This window comes from Lampetra fluviatilis, chromosome 68 (genome assembly GCF_964198595.1).
Source record: "Lampetra fluviatilis chromosome 68, kcLamFluv1.1, whole genome shotgun sequence".
Lineage (NCBI taxonomy): Eukaryota > Metazoa > Chordata > Hyperoartia > Petromyzontiformes > Petromyzontidae > Lampetra > Lampetra fluviatilis.
In genome coordinates, this window is record NC_136342.1 from 2,482,659 (window position 1) to 2,507,937 (window position 25,279).

At 53.7% G+C, this 25,279-nt stretch overlaps 1 protein-coding gene across 1 annotated transcript in view; it reads left to right on the plus strand.

Annotated features, from left to right (window-relative positions):
• The first annotated feature begins 2,675 nt into the window (after positions 1-2,675).
• The window catches only part of CCHCR1 (coiled-coil alpha-helical rod protein 1), a 35,678-nt gene continuing 13,074 nt past the window's right edge, over positions 2,676-25,279 (plus strand). The window contains exons 1-12 of the mRNA XM_078883048.1: positions 2,676-2,943; positions 4,593-4,741; positions 5,380-5,538; positions 7,663-7,697; positions 8,788-9,535; positions 11,224-11,359; positions 13,022-13,132; positions 14,690-14,863; positions 16,857-17,074; positions 21,532-21,644; positions 22,036-22,120; positions 23,129-23,244. Of these exons, the coding sequence (XP_078739174.1) occupies positions 11,270-11,359; positions 13,022-13,132; positions 14,690-14,863; positions 16,857-17,074; positions 21,532-21,644; positions 22,036-22,120; positions 23,129-23,244 (907 nt within the window). The 5' untranslated portion in view covers positions 2,676-2,943; positions 4,593-4,741; positions 5,380-5,538; ... (1 more) ...; positions 8,788-9,535; positions 11,224-11,269. The remainder of the gene's footprint in view (positions 2,944-4,592; positions 4,742-5,379; positions 5,539-7,662; positions 7,698-8,787; positions 9,536-11,223; positions 11,360-13,021; positions 13,133-14,689; positions 14,864-16,856; positions 17,075-21,531; positions 21,645-22,035; positions 22,121-23,128; positions 23,245-25,279) is intronic.

Genomic DNA, 25,279 nt, shown 5'->3' on the forward strand with positions numbered 1-25,279 from the left:
ACCCTGTGGGAGTCTCACTGAATAACACTGAACCTTGTGGGAGTCTCAGTGATTAACACTGAACCCTATGGGAGTCTCAGTGATTAACACTGAACCCTGTGGGAGTCTCAGTGATTAACACTGAACCCTGTGGGAGTCTCACTGAATAACACTGAACCCTGTGGGAGTCTCAGTGATTAACACTGAACCCTGTGGGAGTCTCAGAGATTAACACTGAACCCTGTGGGAGTCTCAGTGATTAACACTGAACCCTGTGGGAGTTTCAGTGATTAACACTGAACCCTGTGGGAGTCTCAGTGATTAACACTGAACCCTGTGGGAGTCTCAGTGATTAACACTGAACCCTGTGGGAGTCTCAGTGATTAACACTGAACCCTGTGGGAGTCTCAGTGATTAACACTGAACCCCGTGGGAGTCTCAGTGATTAACACTGAACCCTGTGGGAGTCTCAGTGATTAACACTGAACCCTGTGGGAGTCTCAGTGATTAACACTGAACCCTGTGGGAGTCTCAGTGATTAACACTGAACCCTGTGGGAGTCTCAGTGATTAACACTGAACCCTGTGGGAGTTTCAGTGATTGACACTGAACCCTGTGGGAGTCTCAGTGATTAACACTGAACCCTGTGGGAGTCTCAGTGATTAACACTGAACCCTGTGGGAGTCTCAGTGATTAACACTGAACCCTGTGGGAGTCTCAGTGATTAACACTGAACCCCGTGGGAGTCTCAGTGATTAACACTGAACCCTGTGGGAGTCTCAGTGATTAACACTGAACCCTGTGGGAGTCTCAGTGATTAACACTGAACCCTGTGGGAGTCTCAGTGATTAACACTGAACCCTGTGGGAGTCTCAGTGATTAACACTGAACCCTGTGGGAGTCTCAGTGATTAACACTGAACCCTGTGGGAGTCTCAGTGATTAACACTGAACCCTGTGGGAGTCTCAGTGATTAACACTGAACCCTGTGGGAGTCTCAGTGATTAACACTGAACCCTGTGGGAGTCTCAGTGATTAACACTGAACCCTGTGGGAGTCTTATTGATTAACACTGAACCCTGTGGGAGCCTCATTGATGAACACTGAACCCTATGGGAGTCTTATTGATTAGCACTGAACCCTATGGGAGTCTGAGTGATTAGCACTGAACCCTTAGTCTGGCTCTGGTCACGGTATCGTACTTGTCGAGCAGGATAAGGGGCCGTCCATAAATGACGTCACGCACCTAGGGGGGGGGTCAGACATTTGTGACGATGTGTGACGAGGGGGGGGGGGGTGAGAAATGTGACGTCACATCAAGATGCGCAACTTAAAATAAATATAGACAACACGTTCTACTTAATTAAATAGACTTTTTAGTAAATGTTTTCTCCTACAACATCAGAGTGCAGCGCCACATTAAAGACGCACTACAATGACAATAGTTTAAAGCGATTTGAAGCATGTCTTTTTTTCAAAATGGAAATATGGTTTTCGGGGGGGGGTGGGCAGAGCTTTGTGACGTCATATTTGAGGGGGGGGGGGTCTGACTTTTTGTGACGCCGTGTGACGGGGGGGGGGTCAAAAATCGTCCAAAATCGCGTGACGTCATTTATGGACGGTAGGATGGAGAATGGTTTAGTGTCGTATTTGCGATGCGTCTGGGTGATTTGTTCACTGCTATCGCGTTTGTTGTAAAGGGCCGTCCATAAATGACGTCACGCGATTTTGGGCGATTTTTGACCCCCCTCCCCTTCGTCACACGGCGTCACAAAAAGTCGGACCCCCCCCTCAAATATGACGTCACAAAGCTCTGCCTCCCCCCCCCAAAAAAAAAAAAGACAAGCTTCAAATCGCTTTAAACTATTGTCATTGTAGTGCGTATTTAATGTGGCGCTGCACTCTGATGTTGTAGGAGAAAACATTTATTAAAAAGTCTATTTAATTAAGTAGAACGTGTTGACTGTGTTTATTTAAAGTAGCGCATTTTGATGTGACGTCACATTTCTCACCCCCCCCCCCCCCCCAAGGTGCGTGACGTCATTTATGGACGGCCCTCTACTCGGGCTGAACGATTTGGGGAAAATATGTGAGCGGGAAAGCCGTTGCCGTGGTGTCCGTGACGTCATCTCGCACAACCCTTCGACAAGCCCACTCGCTCGTGACGTCATCTACGCGCTTGACGTGAGCGGTAAAAAAAAGTGACCGTTCGCGTGACGTCATCACGCCAAACTCTCTGCCAGCACACTCGCCCACGTCATCTACGCGCGAGGCCGTGGGCGGGAAAGACATGACCGTGTTGCCCGTGACGTCATCACGCACAACCCCTCAACTCACCCACTCTTTCTCGTGACGTCATCTGCGCACGGAGCCGTGGGCGAGAAAATTCGTTGCCGTGGGTGCGCGTGACGTCATCACGCACAACTCTATAAGCCCCTCGCTCGTGACGTCATCTGCGCGCGGAGCTGTGGGCGGGGGAAAAGCCGTTGCCGTCACTGCGCGTGACGTCATCGCGCAAGCACACTCTCTCGGCGCGTCATCTGCGCGCGGAGCCGTGGGCGGGGGAAAAGCCGTTCCCGCGGCAGCGCGTGACGTCATCACGCACAACTCTACAAGCACACTTGCTCGTGACGTCATCTGCGCGCGGAGCCGTGGGCGGGAAAAGCCGTTGCCGTGGTAGCGCGTGACGTCATCGCGACGGTTTGCGAGGCCGCCCGCGGTCGCCCGCGGCGTTTTAAAACGAAGCCGCCGCCGCCTCAAACACGACGACGACGACGACAACGACGAATGTTTACACCAAAGTTTATTGATTTTGTTCGTATTAAAATGTAGCTCTCGCTTGAACTAACCGCGCCCCCCTTTGCGGGAATTGACAACAACCAGAACAGCGACGACAAAAACCACCACCAGCATCATCATCACCAGCACCACCATCAGCATCATCAGCATCGTCATCGCCGTAGACGTAAGTGAAGACGATGAAACGCTTTGACGTCTGAGTTGCTTGCAACCTCGCTGAAGTTGCCGTGTTGACTGAAGTTGCCGTGTTGACTGAAGTGGCCGCCACTTGGTGGCGAACGGTGGTGGTCGTTGTTGGCTTTCTGCAAGTCAACCCATAGCACCTGGGTCTGTGCCGTGACCTCCTGCACCTAGCCTGGCACAGCAGTCAACCCATGGCACCTGCTGGGTCTGTGCCGTGACCTGCACTTAGCCTGGCACAGCAGTCAATCCATGGCACCTGGGTCTGTCCCGTGACCTTCTCCTCCTGCACCTAGCCTGGCACAGCAGTCAACCCATAGCACCTGGGTCTGTCCCGTGACCTCCTCCTGCACCTAGCCTGGCACAGCAGTCAACCCATAGCACCTGGGTCTGTGCCGTGACCTCCTGCACCTAGCCTGGCACAGCAGTCAACCCATAGCACCTGGGTCTGTCCCTTGACCTCCTGCACCTAGCCTGGCACAGCAGTCAACCCATAGCACCTGGGTCTGTCCCGTGACCTCCTGCACCTAGCCTGGCACAGCAGTCAACCCATAGCACCTGGGTCTGTCCCGTGACCTGCACCTAGCCTAGCACAGCAGTCAACCCATAGCACCTGCTGGGTCTGTCCCGTGACCTGCACCTAGCCTGGCACAGCAGTCAATCCATAGCACCTGGGTCTGTCCCGTGACCTCCTGCACCTAGCCTGGCACAGCAGTCAACCCATAGCACCTGGGTCTGTCCCGTGACCTGCACCTAGCCTGACACAGCAGTCAACCCATAGCACCTGGGTCTGTCCCGTGACCTCCTGCACCTAGCCTGACACAGCAGTCAACCCATAGCACCTGGGTCTGTCCCGTGACCTCCTGCACCTAGCCTGGCACAGCAGTCAACCCATAGCACCTGGGTCTGTCCCGTGACCTCCTGCACCTAGCCTGGCACAGCAGTCAACCCATAGCACCTGGGTCTGTCCCGTGACCTCCTGCACCTAGCCTGGCACAGCAGTCAACCCATAGCACCTGGGTCTGTCCCGTGACCTCCTGCACCTAGCCTGACACAGCAGCCAACCCATAGCACCTGGGTCTGTCCCGTGACCTGCACCTAGCCTGGCACAGCAGTCAACCCATAGCACCTGGGTCTGTCCCGTGACCTGCACCTAGCCTGGCACAGCAGTCAACCCATAGCACCTGCTGGGTCTGTCCCGTGACCTGCACCTAGCCTGGCACAGCAGTCAACCCAGAGCCGTCCACACTTCAACGTGACGGGCCTCAAAGTGCACTTAGCCTGGCACAAGCGCAGTTGTGAAGTCACCGCTACTAAGTGGGCTTTACCTGGTAAAAGAAAAATAGTTTTAGTATTTATCTTCTTGGTTCTTTCGGTAGAAGGGAAATAATAAAATAATAAAAAAGAAAACATAATAAATATATACTATATTATTTTATTATTTTATTTATATTTTATTATTTCCCTTCTACGTGACATTACCGAAAGAACCAAGAAGATGAATCCCTGCAGTCACGAAAGCTTTAAATCGAAAGTTTTAGTATTTTTAGTGATTCGCGCTTGTATCTTTCCGACCCCGTGTCACCACCTCCCCCACCCCCCCCCCCACGTCTGGACATCGGATTCCTCCTGCAGCCGAAACAACGAATCAGACGCTGGCCGCGTGGCAAAAGACGCGGTCTCTGTCGTCGCGATGTTTCGGACGCCGCTGAACCGAGACAACGCCGGGAACGAAGGGGCGGCTCCGAGACTCTGCCCTCCGTGCACATTTTCGACCACCGCAGGTTTGCCCAAATGTTCACGAACAGCCCCCCCCTTTCTTCTTCTTGGTTCTTTCGGTAAAGTCACGTAGAAGGGAAATAATTAAATAATAAAAATAAAACATTATAAAATATGTTTTCTTTTTATTTTTTTATTATTGATGAAGAAGACGAATCCCTGCAGTCACGAAAGCTTTAAATCGAAATCAGCCCCTTTCTCTCCGTGCTTTGTTTCTAGTAGTGCGTAGTAGTGTATAGTGTAGTGTATAGTGTAGTGTATAGTGTAGTGTATAGTGTAGTACAGGTAGTCCCCGACTTACGATGGAGATGCGTTACGACGACCCCATCGTAAGTCGAAAATATCGTAAGTCGAAAATCGCCTAGCCTACCCAGGTTCTTTCGGTAAAGTCACGTAGAAAGGAAATAATAAAATAATAAAAATTAAACATTAAAATACTTATATTATATTTGTATTTTATTATGTTTTATTTTTATTATTTCCATTCTACGTGACTTTACCGAAAGAACCAAGAAGATGAATCCCTGCAGTCACGAAAGCTTTAAATCGAAAGAATGGTGATAATTTAGCAAAACAGAGCAATTTACAGTACCGTACTGTATGAACTATATGCGTGCGCGTGGGTCTTGTTCCATGTTCGCAGACGCCGCCAGCCTCATCCCTCCGTCTCACTTTGCCACGCCGGCGACCCCCAAGCAACCGGCAGCCAAGTTCGATTCCTTTCTCCAGGAAGTGCTGCACCTCAGGCAGGAGAACGGGCGCCTTAAGGAGGCCCTTCTGTGGACAACGGCCGCACCCTTAGGTAGGCAAGGTTCGCAGTGGCCGTGTTTGGAATGCGGATCCAACGCGGCGAAACCCTCGCACAGAGACCCATAGACTCGCATAGAGACCCACAGATTAACATGGAGACGAATAGACTCGCACGGAGACCCATAGACTCGCACAGAGACCCACAGACTCGCATAGAGACCCATAGACTCGCACAGAGACCCATAGACTCGTATAGAGACCCACAGACTCACGCAGAGACCCATAAACTTACATAGACACCCATAGACTAACATTAACACCCACAGACTCACGCAGACACCCATAAACGTTGAGTTGCTCGGTCAATGGCCAGGGTCAACGGCCAGGGCGTGGTGTATTCCGCAAATATGCCCGACTGTGAAGGCGGGCACAAGCTGGAGTGAGTAGGTTTTACGTTGAGTTTTATAAGAGCACCACGGGGTGACCAGCCCCTCCCCACCCAGCCCCTTCCCACCCAGCCCCTCCCCACCCAGCCCCACCCCTCCCACCCCACCCCCCACCCAGCCCCACCCCACCCAGCCCCTCCCCACCCTCCCCTCCCCACCCAGCCCCACCCTCTCCACCCAGCCCCTCCCCACCCAGCCCCTCCCTCCCCACCCAGCCCCTCCCCACCCTCCCCTCCCCACCCAGCCCCTCCCTCCCCACCCAGCCCCTCCCTGCACGACGGACGGAAGGACACAATAATCCCCTGTGGGCTGGTGTCACCAGGAGGTTCCTACCAGTATGAGCAACTATGAAACAATAATAATGTTTTACCCTTTCTGGCAACAACACAGAAGTTGTGTGTCTCTCTCTCTGTGTGTCTCTGTGTTGTGTGTCTCTCTCTGTGCGTCTCTGTGTTGTCTCTCTCTGTGTGTCTATGTTGTGTGTGTCTCTCTGTGTGTCTCTGTGTTGTCTTTCTCTGCTTGTGTGTCTGTCTGTGTGTCTATGTTGTGTGTCTCTCTGTGTGTCTCTGTGTTGTCTCTCTCTGCTTGTGTGTCTCCGTGTCTGTGTGTCTCCGTGTCTGTGTTTTGTCTCTCTCTCAAACGTAGTTCTACCTGATGACAGCTGCTTGTGTTGCAATCGAAACGTCGTGTTCTGTTACTTAATTTGTTTTCTTTCTACGTGACTTTACCGAAAGAACCAAAGAGCAATTCCTGCAGTCACTAAAGCTTCAAATCCACTTTGTGTGAAGACGTTCAAACGCCAAATGAAAGCCCCTTGCGTGGAATCAAGTTGCTGCATTAACCGCACGCAAACAATATATGTTATTATATCATGGGACCTCCTTTGCCTTGGCAACAAAACTGATACCTTTTGCAAGGAATCATGCTTACATTAACCACAATACTTGCAGTCAAATGCAAACAAAAGACATTACTCTGATAATTTATGCATTGTCTTTGAAACTGATTGGTCCACACCAGAGACAGCTTTCTTTGGAGCCTAGTCTCATATGGTGTTCGACCAGATGACGCCAAAAGGCGCACAGTTCAAAGACAACGCACTACCAGAGTAATGAGAGCTCAGGGTAAGCAGCTACATCATGGGACCTCCTTTGCCAGTAGCAAAATATACTAATAGGGTTTTCCCCTTTTTTTTGGCAACAAAGCTGATACCTTTTGCAAGGAATCATGCTTACATTAACCACAATACTTGCAGTCAAATGCCAACAAAAAGCAATACTCTGATAATTTATGCATTGTCTTTGAAACTGATTGCTCCACTTTTGGCGCCATCTGGTCGAACACCATATGAGACGAGGCTCCAAAGAAAGCTGTCTCTGGTGTGGACCAATCAGTTTCAAAGACAACGCATACATTATCAGAGTATTGTTTTTTGTTTGCATTTGAAAGCAAGCATTGTGGTTAATGTAAACATGGTTCCTTGCAAAAGGTATCAGTTTTGTTGCCAGAAAAAAGGGGAAAACCCCTATTAGAATATATGGCATTGTCTTTGAAACTGATTGGCCTACACCAGAGAAAGCCTTCTTTAGGGCCTAGTCTCACCAGTGTCAGACCAGGGAACGCCCAAATGCGACCAGCACAAGGAGGTGAGCAGCTACAAAATGGGACGTTTTATTGTGCCGGCATCGTGAGCAATCGTTAATCGTGGAAATGTTTTCTGTTCACTGAAGGTTTGCCGGGGCAGTCGAGACTCGAAGGCGCGCAGGTGAGAATGATAATATTGCTACAGTAATAATAATAATCACAGACAGACTGTGGTCAATCCGCTGCTGGATGAAGGTGACCCTGCAGTGGGGAGATGTTAACAACCTCGCCTGGTGTACAGGAGGTCGTGGGTTCGATCCCAGACCCTGTGAGATGTTAACTAGCTCGCCTGGTATACAGGAGGTCGTGGGTTCGATCCCGACCCTGACGCCTGCTGCTGTAGATTTGGAGTTTGCGTGTCTCTATCTCATCATCATCATCACGGTGGCTAGGAGATGTTAACTACTTCGCCTGGTATACAGGAGGTCGTGGGTTCGATCCCAGACCCTGTGAGATGTTAACTACCTCGCCTGGTGTACAGGAGGTCGTGGGTTCGATCCCAGACCCTGTGAGATGTTAACTACTTCGCCTGGTATACAGGTGGACGTGGGTTCGATCCCAGACCCTGTGAGATGTTAACTACCTCGCCTGGTATACAGGAGGTCGTGGGTTCGATCCCAGATCCTGTGAGATGTTAACTACCTCGCCTGGTGTACAGGAGGTCGTGGGTTCGATCCCAGACCCTGTGAGATGTTAACTATTTCGCTAGGTACACAGGAGGTCGTGGGTTCGATCACGCCCCTGACGATACCTGCTGTATATTTTGGAGTTTGCGTGTCTCTATCTCATCATCGTCATCACGGTGGCTAGGAGATGTTAACTACCTCGCCTGGTATGCAGGAGGTCGTGGGTTCGATCCCGACCCTGACGATACCTGCTGTATATTTGGAGTTTGCGTGTCTCTATCTCATCATCATCACACGGTGGTGAGATATTAACTACCTCGCCTGATGATTATGATAATAGTGATGATGATGATGGTAGTGGTGATGATGATGATGGTCATGGAGTATTTTGATAACATTGATGATGATGATGGTAGTGGCGATGATGGTCATGATGATTATGATAACAGTTATGATGGTAGGGTGATGATGGTCGTGATGATCACGATAATGGTTATGGTGGTGGTGGTGGTGATGATGGTCGTGATGATGTTGGCAATAGTGGTGACGATGATGGTGGGTTGTCACGTCGGACCCGACTGCAAGGAGATGCGTCTACCGCACGAAGATGCGCGGGAGAATTCGTAGTGAAGAGCGGGAGAGGGTGCGGAGTGAAGAGAGAGTGCGTAGTGAGGAGAGGGAGAGAGTGAGGAGTGAGGAGAGAGTGCGGGGCGAAGAGAGAGACCGAATATACGGCGAGGAGCTGGATAGAGTGTGTCGTGAGGAGAGAGAGAGGGTGCGGAGTGAAGAGCGGGAGAGAGTGCGTAGTGAGCAGAGAGAGAAAGTACGGGAGCGAAGAGAGAGACCGGATCTACGGCGAGGAGCTGGAGAGAGTGCGTAGTGAGGAGAGGGAGAAAGTACGGAGCGAAGAGAGAGACCGGATCTACGGCGAGGAGCTGGAGAGAGTGCGGGGGTGAGGAGAGAGAGAAAGTACGGAGTGAGGAGAGAGAGAAAGTGCGAAGCGAAGAGAGAGACCGGATCTACGGCGAGGAGATGGAGAGAGTGCGGGGTGAGGAGAGAGAGAAAGTACGGAGCGAAGAGAGAGACCGGATCTACGGCGAGGAGCTGGAGAGAGTGCGGGGTGAGGAGAGAGAGAAAGTACGGAGCGAAGAGAGAGACCGGATCTACGGCGAGGAGCTGGAGAGAGTGCGGGGCGAAGAGCGCGAGAGAATTCGGGAGGAGGAGCGGAGGGAGCTCTCCGCGGAGAGCGGGAGGAGGAGCGGGAGCTGTGTCGCCTCGGGTCCCTGCTGCGGGAGACGGAGCGCCGCGAGAAGCAGCTGCAGCAGGAACTGGGGTCCGTGTGCCCTTCACAACGACACTCAGAGTGAAGGTTTTATGGGTTAGATCGCGTCAATATGAATGCGTCGTGAAACTACACACCAGCAGGTGAAGGCGCACCAGAGGTCGCAAACAGGTTTTGATTCCTTACCCGTACCCGTACCCGGCCGCACCAGGGTCGCAAATGGGTACCCGCACCCGTACCCGGCGGGGTACGGGTACCCGTTCCCTATCCGTACCCTACCCGAAATGAGTGACAAACAGTTACTCACCAGTGACTCACGGCCTACCCGTACCCGTACTCGGCCGCACCAGGGTCGCAAACGGCTACCCGTACCCGGCCGGGTACGGGTAGCCGGGTATCGGGTAGGGTACGGGTATCGGGTACCCGGTTTGCAACCTCTGAGGCGCACTCAGCTGCCCTGGGACTCCTGCTTACGAACGAGTTCGGTTCCAGAGGTCTGTTCGTAAGTCCAACTTTACTCCCGTCGATTCTAAACGCGTTGTGCGGCGCGTACACATAAACACGGGGAATGGCTTTAAAAGTTGTATAATCTCCTGTAGATGCCACTGGTTCTTCACGTTCTCTCACTCTCTGAATCATTCTCTACTCTCTGAATCATTCTCTACTCTCTGAATCATTCTCTACTCTCTCAACGAATCATTCCCTCCACTCTCTCCCACTGTGCCGGGTGAGCAGCAACCGTGTGTTACGAATTGTCGTGATAACAATTGCGCACCTGCGTTCATATACAAGTTCAAGTTCATTTATTAGGTATATAGCCCTGTGAGCCATTCGGCTCTTGAACCGGGTGCAACCGCAACAAACAAAAAACAAAAACATGAACAAAAAACATCTTAAAGTGATTCATCTTCTTGGTTCTTTCGGCAAAGTCACGTAGAATGTAAATAATGAAAATAAAACATTCTACGTGACTTCACCGAAAGAACCAAGAAGATGAATCCCTGCAGTCACGAAAGCTTTAAATCGAAATCTTAAAGTGAATATGTGACTGAGTGCAAACAGAAAATCCGAGAAAAGACAGTAAAATATTGCAGAAAAAATTAATCACTATAAATCCTTTATATGCGTGGCATCGGTTTTATTTTATTATTCATTTCTGTTTTTCTTGAGTAAGAGTTTCATTTTTATCACATTGGTATTTTAAATAAAATATGAAAAAAATGTTTTCCAAAAAAGTGGAAAATTTTGAAAGAAAAATTTTCATGAAAATAAATTGTCACGCGCAACGAGTCTGTGTGCAAAACGTCAGCTCGATTGGATCACGGGAAGTGGGTTAAAAAAACGACCGAAAGATTTGCACGGTCGTAAGCGCGCAAGCAAGCGAGCAAGTGAACTTAATATAAAGGATTTTAAAAAGCGCCGTACACAAAAATGTGCAAACATCCCAGTGGGATGCAAGTCAAACAACAACAACAACCACAAGACACGTGGGGAGCGGTAGCGCAGCGGTTCGCTCGCCGCGCTACGAGCCCGGCGACCCGAGTTAATTTCCCTCTTCGCCGGTCCCGGACCTCCCCTAGGTCGGCTCGGCCTTAAACGGTTACCCGGGGTACGGCGCGTAAACATCGGCACCGGAGGGGCAGAGCGGTCCGGCTCGTGGTGTCAGCCACGCCGCACTTGCCCCAACGGCCTGTGTGGGCTACACTGTGTGGGGGGTCGCCTTTGTCTTTGTTGCGCAGGCAGTGCCGCAGTGAGGCCGCGAGCCAAGCGCAGCTGGTGCAGCAGATGCGCCGCTACGTGGGCACCCCGGCACAGCAGCACGAGGAGGAGGAGGAGGAGGGACCCGACAGGGACAGTCTGTTGGCGCGCGTACAGGTCAGTGTGTACGTGCGTGTGTGCGCGCGCGTGTGCGCGTGTGTGTGCGTGCGTGTGTGCGCGCGTGTGTGTGCGTGCGTGTGTATGTCGGCTGGATCGAGGGGGCTAAACGGGCGCGGCACGGGCTAGAGAAGAGATGGAGTGACGTGGTACAGGAGGACTTGGAGCTGAGTGGACTTGCCGATGACTGGTACCAGCGGTGTCAAGATCGGCCTCTGTGGAGGAGGCTCGTGAAGGACGCTACTGGGCAGTTGGAGGGCGGAGGAGCGACGCTCACAACAACGAGCGGAGCGCCGGGTGGCTAAAGCACAGCAAGTTGGTACAGTAGGGGGCAAAGGTGGTGCATCAGCCAGTCATCTCGGTCATCTCGGTCAGTCGACCCGTGGCACCTGCTGGGTCTGCCCCGTGACCTCCTCCTGCCAGCGGGCGTTCGACACTTCACGTGGTAGCCTCAAGGTGCACTTGGCCTGGCACAAGCGTCGTGGTGACGTCACCGCCACTTAGTGGAGAATGGCAGTTGTTGTGTGTGTGTGTGCGTGCGTGTGTCTGTGTGTGGGGTGGGGGAGCGGTGGTGTTGTGGTTAGCGCTACGCTGCGCTACGAACCCGGCAACAACCCGAGTTCGATTCCCGCTCACGGTTAACACCAGCGACGATTATCTGTCTCCCTTGTGTCTCCCCGTGTGTCTCCCTGCATCTCCCCGTGTGTCTCCCTGTGTGTCTCCCCATGTGTCTTCGTGTGTCTCCCTGCATCTCCCCGCGTCTCCCCTGTGTCTCCCCTGTGTCTCCCTGTATCTCCCTGTGTGTCTCCCTGTATCTCCATGTGTCTCCCTGTATCTCAATGTGTCTCCATGTATCTCCCTGTATCTCCATGCGTCTCCCTGCGTCTCCCTGTGTCTCCCCGTGTGTCTCCCTGTATCTCCATGTGTCTCCCTGTGTCTCCCTGTGTCTCCATGTGTCTCCCTGTATCTCCATGTGTCTCCCCGTTTGTGTCTGCCTGTGTCTCCCCGTGTGTCTCCCTGTGTCTCCCTGTCTCCCTGTGTGTCTCCCTGTGTCTCCCCGTGTGTCTCCCTGTGTCTCCCCGTATGTCTCCCTGTGTGTCTCCCCGTGTGTCTCCCCGTTTGTCTCCCTGTGTGTCTCCCTGTGTCTCCCTGTATATCCATGTGTGTCTCCCCGTGTGTCTCCCCGTGTGTCTCCCCGTGTGTCTCCCCGTGTGTCTCCCCGTTTGTCTCCCTGTGTGTCTCCCTGTGTCTCCCTGTATATCCATGTGTGTCTCCCCGTGTGTCTCCCCGTGTGTCTCCCCGTTTGTCTCCCTGTGTGTCTCCGTGTGTCTCCCTGTATCTCCATGTGTCTCCCCGTGTGTCTCCCCGTTTGTCTCCCTGTGTGTCTCCCTGTATCTCCATGTGTGTCTCCCCGTGTGTCTCCCCGTGTGTCTCCATGTGTCTCCCCGCGTCTCCCCTGTGTCTCCCCGCGTCTCCCCTGTGTGTCTCCCTGTGTCTCCATGTGTCTCCCCGCGTCTCCCCTGTGTCTCCCCGCTTCTCCCCCGCGTCTCCCCGTGTGTCTCCCTGTGTCTCCATGTGTCTCCCCGCGTCTCCCCTGTGTCTCCCCGCGTCTCCCCTGTGTCTCCCTGTGTGTCTCCCTGTGTCTCCCCGTGTGTCTCCCAGGTTCTGGAGAAGGAAAACTCCCGCCTCCGGGCAGAGTCCGAGCTGCAGTGTCTCCGTCTCTCGTCGCTGTCTCACATCCTGACCACGCAGGAGGCCATTATACACCCACCGGTCAGACCCTCGCTCACACACGCACAGACACTCACTCACGCACAGACACTCGCTCACACACGCACAGACACTCACTCACACACGCACAGACACTCACTCACACACGCACAGACACTCGCGCACGCACAGACACTCACACACGCACAGACACTCACACACGCACAGACACTCACACACACACAGACACCCGCTCGCACACGCACAGACCCTCGCTCACACACGCACAGACACTCACTCACACACGCACAGACACTCGCTCACACACGCACAGACACTCACTCACACACGCACAGACACTCACTCACACACGCACAGACACTCGCGCACGCACAGACACTCACACACGCACAGACACTCACACACGCACAGACACTCACTCACACACAGACACTCACACACGCACAGACACTCACTCACACACGCACAGACACTCAGACACACACAGACACCCGCTCGCACACGCACAGACCCTCGCTCACACACGCACAGACACTCACTCACACACGCACAGACACTCACTCACACACGCACAGACACTCACACACGCACAGACACTCACTCACACACACACAGACCCTCACTCACACACGCACAGACACTCACTCTCACACACGCACAGACACTCACACACACACGCACAGACACTCACTCACACGCACAGACACTCACTCACACACGCACAGACACTCACACACACACGCACAGACACTCACTCACACACGCACAGACACTCACTCACACACGCACAGACACTCACTCACACGCACAGACACTCACTCACTCACGCACAGACTCTCACTCACACACGCACAGACACTCACTCACACACGCACAGACACTCACTCACACACGCACAGACACACACTCACACACGCACAGACACTCACTCACTCACGCACAGACTCTCACTCACACACGCACAGACACTCACTCACACACGCACAAACCCTCGCTCACACACGCACAGACACTCACTCACACACGCACAGACCCTCACTCACACACGCACAGATACTCACTCACGCACAGACCCTCACTCACACACGCACAGACACTCACTCACACACGCACAGACCCTCACTCACACACGCACAGACCCTCACTCACACACGCACAGACACTCACACACGCACAGACCCTCACTCACACACGCACAGACACTCGCTCACACACGCACAGACACGGGTACGGGTACCCATTTGCGACCCTGGTGCGGCCAGGTATGGGTAGGCCGTGAGTCACTGGTGAGTAACCGTTTGTCACTCATTTCGGGTAGGGTACGGATAGGGAACGGCTACCCGTACCCGGCTGGGTACGGGTACGGGTACCCATTTGCGACCCTGGTGCGGCCGGGTACAGGTACGGGTAAGGAATCAAAACTCGTTTGCGACCTCTGCTCCCCAGCGCTGTTCGCCCCCCCCCCAACAACAACACCAACAACAACAACAAAAACGTCATCACGAACGGTGACGATGCTGGCCACTCCGACAGCAGCGCCAGTCGCAGAGAGGAGACGCTAGCGCATCCTAATCTTGTGCGCGCGTGCGTCGGACCCAGGCGGCGAAGGGTGACGACCTCACCGCTGGCGGCGACGGGGACGGGCGGCAGGCACCGCCGCCGCCGCCGCTGCTGCTGCTGTCGTGCTGGCGTCAGAAAGCCTACGCTCTACTCGTGCAGCTCAGCTGCCAGGAGGCGCGGCAAAGGAAGGAGGCGAGAGAGCGACAGACCGAGGTACGCTAAACGACGGCCGCCGATCCGACAGCGAGCGGTGGATGGTCGTTGTTGCTCGGCCCGAGGCGTCGGTGGTTTGTCAGCGGTTGGAGGAGGTAGCGTCAACGCCCTGCGAGTGGCCGGATGATTTGTGGACGCGAGTCTGCGTTCATAATCAACATTTGTTGGGTTTAGATCGTGGCGTTATTTATAAATGTGTCGTAACCCTCCACCACCCGACACGGCCAATCAGTAAAAAATTTACCCGTAAGCTTTTCACTATAAATCCTTTATATATGCGCGGTTTTATTTTATTATTCATTTCTGTTTTTCTTGAGTAAGAGTTTCATTTTTATCACGTTGGTATTTTAAATTAAATATGAAAAAAAAAAAAAATCCTAAAAAGTGTACAATTTTGGAAAAACGTTTTCAAGAAAATTAATTGTCACGCACAACGAGTCTGTGTGCAAAATGTCAGCTCGATTGGATCACGTGAAGTGGGTTACAAAACGACCGAAAGATTTGCACGGTCGTAAGCGCGCAAGCAAGCAAGTGAACTTAATATAAAGGATTTAAAAAAGTGTCACGTTGACAAAAGACAAAATAGTTCACTGCTTTAGCCCACCGGTGTGTTGAAGCGTGAAACCACAATCCTCTTGGTTCTTTCGGTAAAGTCACGTAGAAGGAAAACAATAAAACAATAAAAATAAAACATAAAATAATTCTCACGACGTTTCGGCCACAACGCAAGCAGCCGTCTTCAGGTGGAGAACAGGTCTGTCAAGTAGACAGAGTCTGAAACCACAATATTTACAATTTTTGGAGTTCACTGGCAATGTGTACTCAAATTGTAAATGTTGTGGTTTCACGCTTCAACACACCGGTGGGCTAAAGCAGTGAACTATTTTGTCTTTTGTCAACGTGACACTTTTTTAAAATCCTTTATATTAAGTTCACTTGCTTGCTTGCTTGCTTAGGACCGTGCAAATCTTTCGGTCGTTTTTTAACCCACTTCCCGTGATCCAATCGAGCTGACATTTTGCACACAGACTCGGTGTGCGTGACAATTTATGTTCGTGAAAATTTTTTTCCAAAATGTTACACTTTTTAGGGAAAAAAAAAATTATATGTAATTACCAATTGCTTAATGGTGCAATGCAATCATCTGACCCATAGGTGGCAGCCATCTCAAGCCAGAGGACGAGAGGACTCTAGCCGCCACGCATATAAAGGATTTATAGTGAAAAACTTTGTTTTTACGGGTTAATTTTTTACTGATTGGCCGTGTCGGGTGGTGGAGGGTTACGACACATTTATAAATAACGCCACGATCTAAACCCAAAAACGTTGATTATGAATAATATTTGGTCGCGAAAGCCTTACGTGTTAAAGTGAGTCTGTGTGTCCGTGTCGGTGCGCTGCGAACCCGGCGACCCGGGTTCAATTCCCGCTCACGGCAAACACCAGTGACGATTATCTGAACCGGTTCTGGGGCCTCCTCTAGGTCAACTCGGCCTCAAATGAGTTACCTGGTGTAGCGGTGGTGTAGTAAACGTGTGTGTGTGTGTGAGTCGATATTTGTGTGTGTGTAACTTCATGTGTGTGTATCTAAAGTCCATGTCTGTGTGTCTGAGTCCGTATGTGTATGTAGGCCAATGTGTGTGTGAGTTTATGTGTGTGCGTGAGTCCGTGTGTGTGTGTAAGTCGATGTGTGTGCGTGGGTCCGTGTGTGTGGGGAGCGGTGGTGTAGCGGTTAGCGCGCTGCACTCCGAACCCGGCGACCCGGGTTCGATTCCCGCTCACGGCAAACACCAGTGACGATTATCTGAACCGGTTCTGGGGCCTCCCCTAGGTCGACTCGGCCTCAAATGAGTTACCTGGTGTAGCGGTGGAGTAGTAAACATCGCCGTGGTGCTGGCCACCCACCACCCTCGTGTTCCGTGCCGTCGCTCGCTTGCAGCACTTGCCCCGACAGCCTGCTAAGGCTATACGGGGGATCTTTGTCTTTGTACAGCTGTTGGAACTGCAGCAGGTCCTGCGGAGGAACGAGGGGCAGGTGAAGATACTGGAACTCGGCCTCTCCGACCGCACGGCCGAACTGAAGCTGCAGACCATCAGGGCTCAGGGTCTGCAGGAGGACCTGGATGCGCTGAGGGCAGCGGCCCAAGTAGCGCAGCAGAGAGCAGCGCGGGCAGAAGCGGCGCTGCACAGACTGCAGGAAACAGTCAGCAGGTCGGGAACCCCCCCGCCCCTCCCCTCCCCCCTCCCCGCCCCTCCCCCTCCCCTCTCCCCCTCCCCTCTCTCTCCCCGCCCCTCCCCGCCCCTCCCCCTCCCCTCTCTCTCTCCCTCTCCCCTCTCCCCCTCCCCTCTCTCTCCCCGCCCCTCCCCCTCCCCGCCCCTCCCCCTCCCCTCTCTCTCTCCCTCTCCCCTCTCCCCCTCCCCTCTCTCTCCCCGCCCCTCCCCCTCCCCGCCCCTCCCCCTCCCCTCTCCCCCTCCCCTCTCTCTCCCCTCCCCGCCCCGCCCCTCCCCGCCCCTCCCCCCTCCCCGCCCCTCCCCCTCCCCGCTCCTCCCTCCCCCTCCCTCCCTTCTCCCCCTCCCCTCTCTCTCTCCCTCCCCCCTCCCCGCCCCTCCCCCTCCCCGCTCCTCCCTCCCCCTCCCTCCCTTCTCCCCCTCCCCTCTCTCTCTCCCTCCCCCCTCCCCGCCCCTCCCCCTCCCCGCTCCTCCCTCCCCCTCCCTCCTTTCTCCCCCTCCCCTCTCTCTCTCCCTCTCCCCTCCCCGCCCCTCCCCCTCCCCTCCCCCGCCTGCTGTGTAATTGGAGTTTGCGTGTCTCTATCTCATCATCATCATCACGGTGGCTAGGAGATGTTAACTACCTCGCCTGGTGTGCAGGAGGTCGTGGGTTCGATCCCGACCCTGACACCTACTATACATTTGGAGTTTGCGTCTCTCTCATCATCATCACGGTGGCTAGGAGATGTTAACTACCTCGCCTGGTATGCAGGTGGGCGCGGGTTCGATCCCGACCCTGACGCCTACTGTGTAATTGGAGTTTGCGCGTTCTCCCCCGTGGTCACGTGGATTTTTCTCCAGGTCCTCCGCATTTAGAAACACGCCTTTCAGAGTATTCGGCCGCAGTAAATTTCCACGTGGTTAACCGCTTCGTTGCGCTATCATTTGTGGTGGCCAGGTCGCTTCTGATAAAAATGCTACGTGGCTCAGTGGGCCTCACCTGGTGAAATAAGCATCGTTTAAAAAGAAGAGGTTGTTTTACACGAAGAAGATCCCTGGTTTTGATCTTCCACGAAGCTCACGGTCCACCAGAGGTAGCAAACGGGTTTTGATTCCTTACCCGTACCCGGCCGCACCAGGGTCGCAAATGGGTACCCGTACCCGTAGCCGGGTACGGGTAGGGTACGGGTATCAGGTACCCGATTGCGACCTCTGGGATGAAGCCATGTTGCAAGCGCGGGTGGGTTGATTCTAGGAACTTGAATTGTGAGAAGAGACAAGACGTTGGGAAATGAGTGACAAACGGTGACTCACCAGTGACTCACCAGTGACTCACGGCCTACCCGTACCCGGCCGCACCAGGGTCGCAAACGGGTACCCGTACCCGGCGGGTACGGGTAGCCGGGTATCGGGTAGGGTACGGGTATCGGGTACCCGGTTGTGACCTCTGCGGTCCACCCTCAACCGCATCCACTGCACAAACCGTGGAAGATCCGGACGCAAATGAACGACACGATCACCCCGCTGCCGATCTCGTAAAGGAGCACGAACCATAGTGGCGCGAACACCGCTCGTCATCCTCGCAGCAGCAACAGCGGCAGCAGCAACAGCAGCAACAGCAGCAGCAGCAATAGCAGCAGCAGCAGCAGCGCAGTAGCAGCAGCAGCAGCAGCAGCGGCAGCAGCGGCAGCAGCGGCAGCAACAGCAGCAGCAACAGCAGCAGCGCAATAGCAGCAGCAGCAATAGCAGCAGCAGCAATAGCAGCAGCAGCAACAGCAGCAGCAGCAGCAGCAGCAACAACGGCAGCAGCAACAGCAGCAGCAACAGCAGCAGCAGCAACAGCAGCAGCAGCAATAGCAACAACGGCAGCAGCAACAGCAACAGCAGCAGCAGCAGCAACAGCAGCAGCAGCAGCAGCAATAGCAACAACGGCAGCAGCAACAGCAGCAGCAACAGCAGCAACAGCAGCAGCAATAGCAACAGCAGCAGCAGCAACAGCAGCAGCAACAGCAGCAGCAGCAGCAATATCAGCAACAGCAGCAGCAACGGCAGCAGCGGCAACAGCAGCAGCAACAGCAGCAACAGCAGCAGCAGCAACAGCAGCAGCAACGGCAGCAGCGGCAACAGCAGCAACAGCAGCAGCAGCAGCAGCAGCAGCAACAGCAGCAACAGCAGCAACAGCAATAGCAGCAGCAGCGGCGGCTTTTGGCTGGGCCATTGAACAGAGACGTTGGCGCTTTCAGATGCGCCGCACAATGCGGTTGCCTGGAACGCTGTTTCCCTTCCGATATTAGGAGGCCACTTGGAGCTACGCTGCCACTTTTACATCGTCATCATCGTCATCATCCAGATTGACAAACTCGTTTCTTTAGAACTGCTTATTATCGTGTTCAGTTTGTTGTGCCTCCCCCGCGCCTCCGAACATCACGGTCGGCCACGTACGGTGGTGTGAAAGAAGTTCAACATACAAACCTACAGCACCACCAGGCAACCGCCACCATCACTACCACCACAGCCAAAATAGCCGCCACCACCACCACATACTAGATTTGAGAACCCATTTCTAACATACACCACACTATGATACACCACACTATGATACACCACACTATGATACACCACACTATGATACACCACACTATGATACACCACACTATGATACACCACACTATGATACACCACACTATGATACACCACACTATGATACACTACACTATGATACACCACACTATGATACACCACACTATGATACACCACACTATGATACACCACACTATGATACACCACACTATGATACACCACACTATGATACACTACACTATGATACACTACACTATGATACACCACACTATGATACACCACACTATGATACACCACACTATGATACACCACACTATGATACACTACACTATGATACACCACACTATGATACACCACACTATGATACACCACACTATGATACACCACACTATGATACACTACACTATGATACACCACACTATGATACACTACACTATGATACACTACACTATGATACACCACACTATGATACACCACACTATGATACACCACACTATGATACACCACACTATGATACACCACACTATGATACACCACACTATGATACACCACACTATGATACACCACACTATGATACACTACACTATGATACACCACACTATGATACACCACACTATGATACACCACACTATGATACACCACACTATGATACACCACACTATGATACACCACACTATGATACACCACACTATGATACACCACACTATGATACACTACACTATGATACACCACACTATGATACACCACACTATGATACACTACACTATGATACACCACACTATGATACACTACACTATGATACACTACACTATGATACACTACACTATACACAACCTCCGATTAGCACGCTTGGCTTTGCGTACGGTGCGGGAGAAGTTCAACGTACAACACAACAACCGCCATTCGCCACTAAGTGGCGATGACGTCACCACGACGCTTGTGCCAGGCCAAGTGCACCTTGAGGCCACGTGAAGTGTCGAACGCCACCAGACTACGATATAAACATAAAAATGTAACACACACACACAGAGACACACACACACAGGCACACACACACACAGACACACACAGACACACACAGACACACACACAGTCACACACAGACACACACAGACACACACACAGACACACACACACAGACACACACAGACACACACACACACAGAGACACACACAGTCACACACACAGAGACACACACACACAGTCACACACACAGAGACACACACAGTCACACACACAGAGACACACACACACAGAGACACACACACACAGACACACAGACACACACACAGTCACACACAGAGACACACACACAGACACACAGACACACACAGAGACAACAACAACAACCGCCATTCGCCACTAAGTGGCGGTGACGTCACCACGACGCTTGTGCCAGGCCAAGTGCACCTTGAGGCCACGTGAAGTGTCGAACGCCACCAGACTACGATATAAACATAAAAATGTAACACACACACACAGAGACACACACACACAGGCACACACACACACAGACACACACAGACACACACAGACACACACACAGTCACACACAGACACACACAGACACACACACAGACACACACACACAGACACACACAGACACACACACACACAGAGACACACACAGTCACACACACAGAGACACAACAACAACAACAACAACCGCCATTCGCCACTAAGTGGCGGTGACGTCACCACGACGCTTGTGCCAGGCCATGTGCACCCTGAGGCCACGTGAAGTGTCGAACGCCCGCTGGCAGGAGGTCACGGGGCAGACCCAGGTGCCACGGGTCGACTGACCGAGATGACCGAGATGACTGGCTGATTCAACGTACACACACACACGCACGCACGAATGTGTGCTGCCTCTTGCCAGGCGCTGGAGAGAGGTGACGGACAGCGAAGAGAAAGTCGTGGGCGCGATGGAGTCGCTCGGCCGCCTCTCCGAACGCGTCCGTTTCGCCACGAGGAGAGTGGACCTCGTGCGAGGTACGGGGCCTGGGTTCGCTGTGTCGGCACGGGAGGTGTGGGCGGGCAGCGTGCGCGATAAATAGCGTCAAAGTCAGCTCGCTCGCGTGCGAATCTGCGTGTGTTGAACTTATTCTTTCGCACCGTACATAGCCAAGCGTGCTAATCAGAGGTTGTGTATAGTGTAGTGTATCATAGTGTGGTGTTTGTTTGAAATGGGTTCTCAAAGTAGTATGTGTTGGTAGTGGTGGCGATTTTGGCTGTGGTGGTGATGGTGGCGGTTGCCTGCGTGAGTCTGTGGATCTCTGCGTGAGCCTGTGGGTGTCTGCGTGAGTCTGTGGCCCTTTGCGTGACAAGGTGCGGTGCCATTCAGTGGTGCACTGTGTGGTGTGTCAACCTGGCACGGTTGCAGGGCTGGTGCTGAGGAGGGATGCCCTGCACCGTCTCGCCCTGCAGGAGCAGCCCCCCATCGCTCCCAGCCCCGACGTCCCCGCCAGGTACGACGTCACTTCCTGTCCGTCGCCCTGTGCGCTGCCAATTGTTGGTAGCGGTGTTGTGGTCGCATCGCAATCGTGGGGAGAGGGACATGGGGAGAGAGACACACACAGGGAGAGAGACACACGGGGAGAGAGACACACACAGGGAGAGAGACACACGGGGAGAGAGACACACGGGGTAGGGACATGGGGAGAGACACATGGGGAGAGAGACCCACAGGGAGAGAGACACACAGGGAGAGAGACACACAGGGAGAGAGACACACGGGGAGAGAGACGCACGGGGACAGAGACACACGGGGAGAGAGACACACGGGGTAGGGACATGGAGACAGAGACACACGGGGTCTCTCTCCCCTATGTCCCTGATGATGATGTTGACGATGATGACGATGCCGATGGCGACGATGACGATCTTGACGTTGACGATGACGATATTGATGATAATTATGATGTTGATGCCTCGATGATATGAGATGCTGTGATGTGGGGATGACGTTGATCATGGTGATCTTCTTGGTTCTTTCGGTAAAGTCACGTAGAAGGGAAATAATAAAATAATAGAAAGAAAACATAATAAAATTATTCTCACGACGTTTCGGCTACAACGCAAGTGAGAATTATTTTATCATGTTTTATTTTTATTATTTCCCTTCTACGTGACTTTACCGAAAGAACCAAGAAGATGAATCCCTGCAGTCACGAAAGCTTTAAATCGAGATCATTGTGATGTTGAAATATTGTAATTCTGTGGTGGTGGTGGTGGTGGTGGCGGTGATGCTGCTAATAATGATGATATCTTAGTGATCTTGTAATCATGATGATGACTGGCGATGAAGATGGTGTGGTAATGTGCTCCATGTTGAAGATGACAAAGTGGACATAACGATGTAGGCCATGCAGTGAACTTGTCGTTACTTTGCAATGATGATGGTGTGGCGGTGACGGCGGTGATGATGACGACGATGATGATGACGATGATGACGATGATGTGGTGATGTTGTGCAGGCCGGATCTGCAGGCTGAGCTGAGCCATCTCCAAGCGGAGAGAGACCTCCTCTCGTCACAGATGCAGAGAGACGCCCTCCTCATGCAAGAGAAAATCTCACTCGCCACGCACAGGGGTAGGGACACGGGGACAGAGACACACGGGGAGAGAGACACACGGGGTAGGGACATGGGGAGAGAGACACACGGGGAGAGAGACACACGGGGAGAGAGACACACGGGGAGAGAGACGCACGGGGACAGAGACGCACGGGGAGAGAGACACACGGGGAGAGAGACACACGGGGAGAGAGACACGGGGTAGGGACATGGGGAGAGAGACACACGGGGAGAGAGACACACGGGGAGAGAGACACACGGGGAGAGAGACACACGGGGAGAGAGACACACGGGGAGAGAGACAGGGGTAGGGACACGGGGACAGAGACACACGGGGAGAGAGACACACGGGGAGAGAGACACACGGGGAGAGAGACACACGGGGAGAGAGACACACGGGGAGAGAGACAGGGGTAGGGACACGGGGACAGAGACACACGGGGAGAGAGACACACGGGGAGAGAGACACACGGGGAGAGAGACACACGGGGAGAGAGACACACGGGGAGAGAGACAGGGGTAGGGACACGGGGACAGAGACACACGGGGAGAGAGACACACGGGGAGAGAGACACACGGGGAGAGAGACACACGGGGAGAGAGACACACGGGGAGAGAGACACACGGGGAGAGAGACAGGGGTAGGGACACGGGGACAGAGACACACGGGGAGAGAGACACACGGGGAGAGAGACACACGGGGAGAGAGACACACGGGGAGAGAGACACACGGGGAGAGAGACAGGGGTAGGGACACGGGGACAGAGACACACGGGGAGAGAGACACACGGGGAGAGAGACACACGGGGAGAGAGACACGGGGAGAGAGACAGGGGTAGGGACACGGGGACAGAGACACACGGGGAGAGAGACACACGGGGAGAGAGACACACGGGGAGAGAGACACACGGGGAGAGAGACACACGGGGAGAGAGACAGGGGTAGGGACACGGGGACAGAGACACACGGGGAGAGAGACACACGGGGAGAGAGACACACGGGGAGAGAGACACACGGGGAGAGAGACACACGGGGAGAGAGACAGGGGTAGGGACACGGGGACAGAGACACACGGGGAGAGAGACACACGGGGAGAGAGACACACGGGGAGAGAGACACACGGGGAGAGAGACAGGGGTAGGGACACGGGGACAGAGACACACGGGGAGAGAGACACACGGGGAGAGAGACACACGGGGAGAGAGACACACGGGGAGAGAGACACACGGGGAGAGAGACAGGGGTAGGGACACGGGGACAGAGACACACGGGGAGAGAGACACACGGGGAGAGAGACACACGGGGAGAGAGACACGGGGAGAGAGACAGGGGTAGGGACACGGGGACAGAGACACACGGGGAGAGAGACACACGGGGAGAGAGACACACGGGGAGAGAGACACACGGGGAGAGAGACACACGGGGAGAGAGACACGGGGAGAGAGACAGGGGTAGGGACACGGGGACAGAGACACACGGGGAGAGAGACACACGGGGAGAGAGACACACGGGGAGAGAGACACACGGGGAGAGAGACACGGGGAGAGAGACAGGGGTAGGGACACGGGGACAGAGACACACGGGGAGAGAGACACACGGGGTAGGGACATGGGGAGAGAGACACACGGGGAGAGAGACACACGGGGAGAGAGACACACGGGGAGAGAGACGCACGGGGACAGAGACGCACAGGGAGAGAGACACACGGGGAGAGAGACACGGGGAGAGAGACACGGGGAGAGAGACACGGGGAGAGAGACAGGGGTAGGGACACGGGGACAGAGACACACGGGGAGAGAGACACACGGGGAGAGAGACACACGGGGAGAGAGACACACGGGGAGAGAGACACACGGGGAGAGAGACACGGGGAGAGAGACAGGGGTAGGGACACGGGGACAGAGACACACGGGGAGAGAGACACGGGGAGAGAGACACACGGGGAGAGAGACACGGGGAGAGAGACAGGGGTAGGGACACGGGGACAGAGACACACGGGGAGAGAGACACACGGGGAGAGAGACACACGGGGAGAGAGACACACGGGGAGAG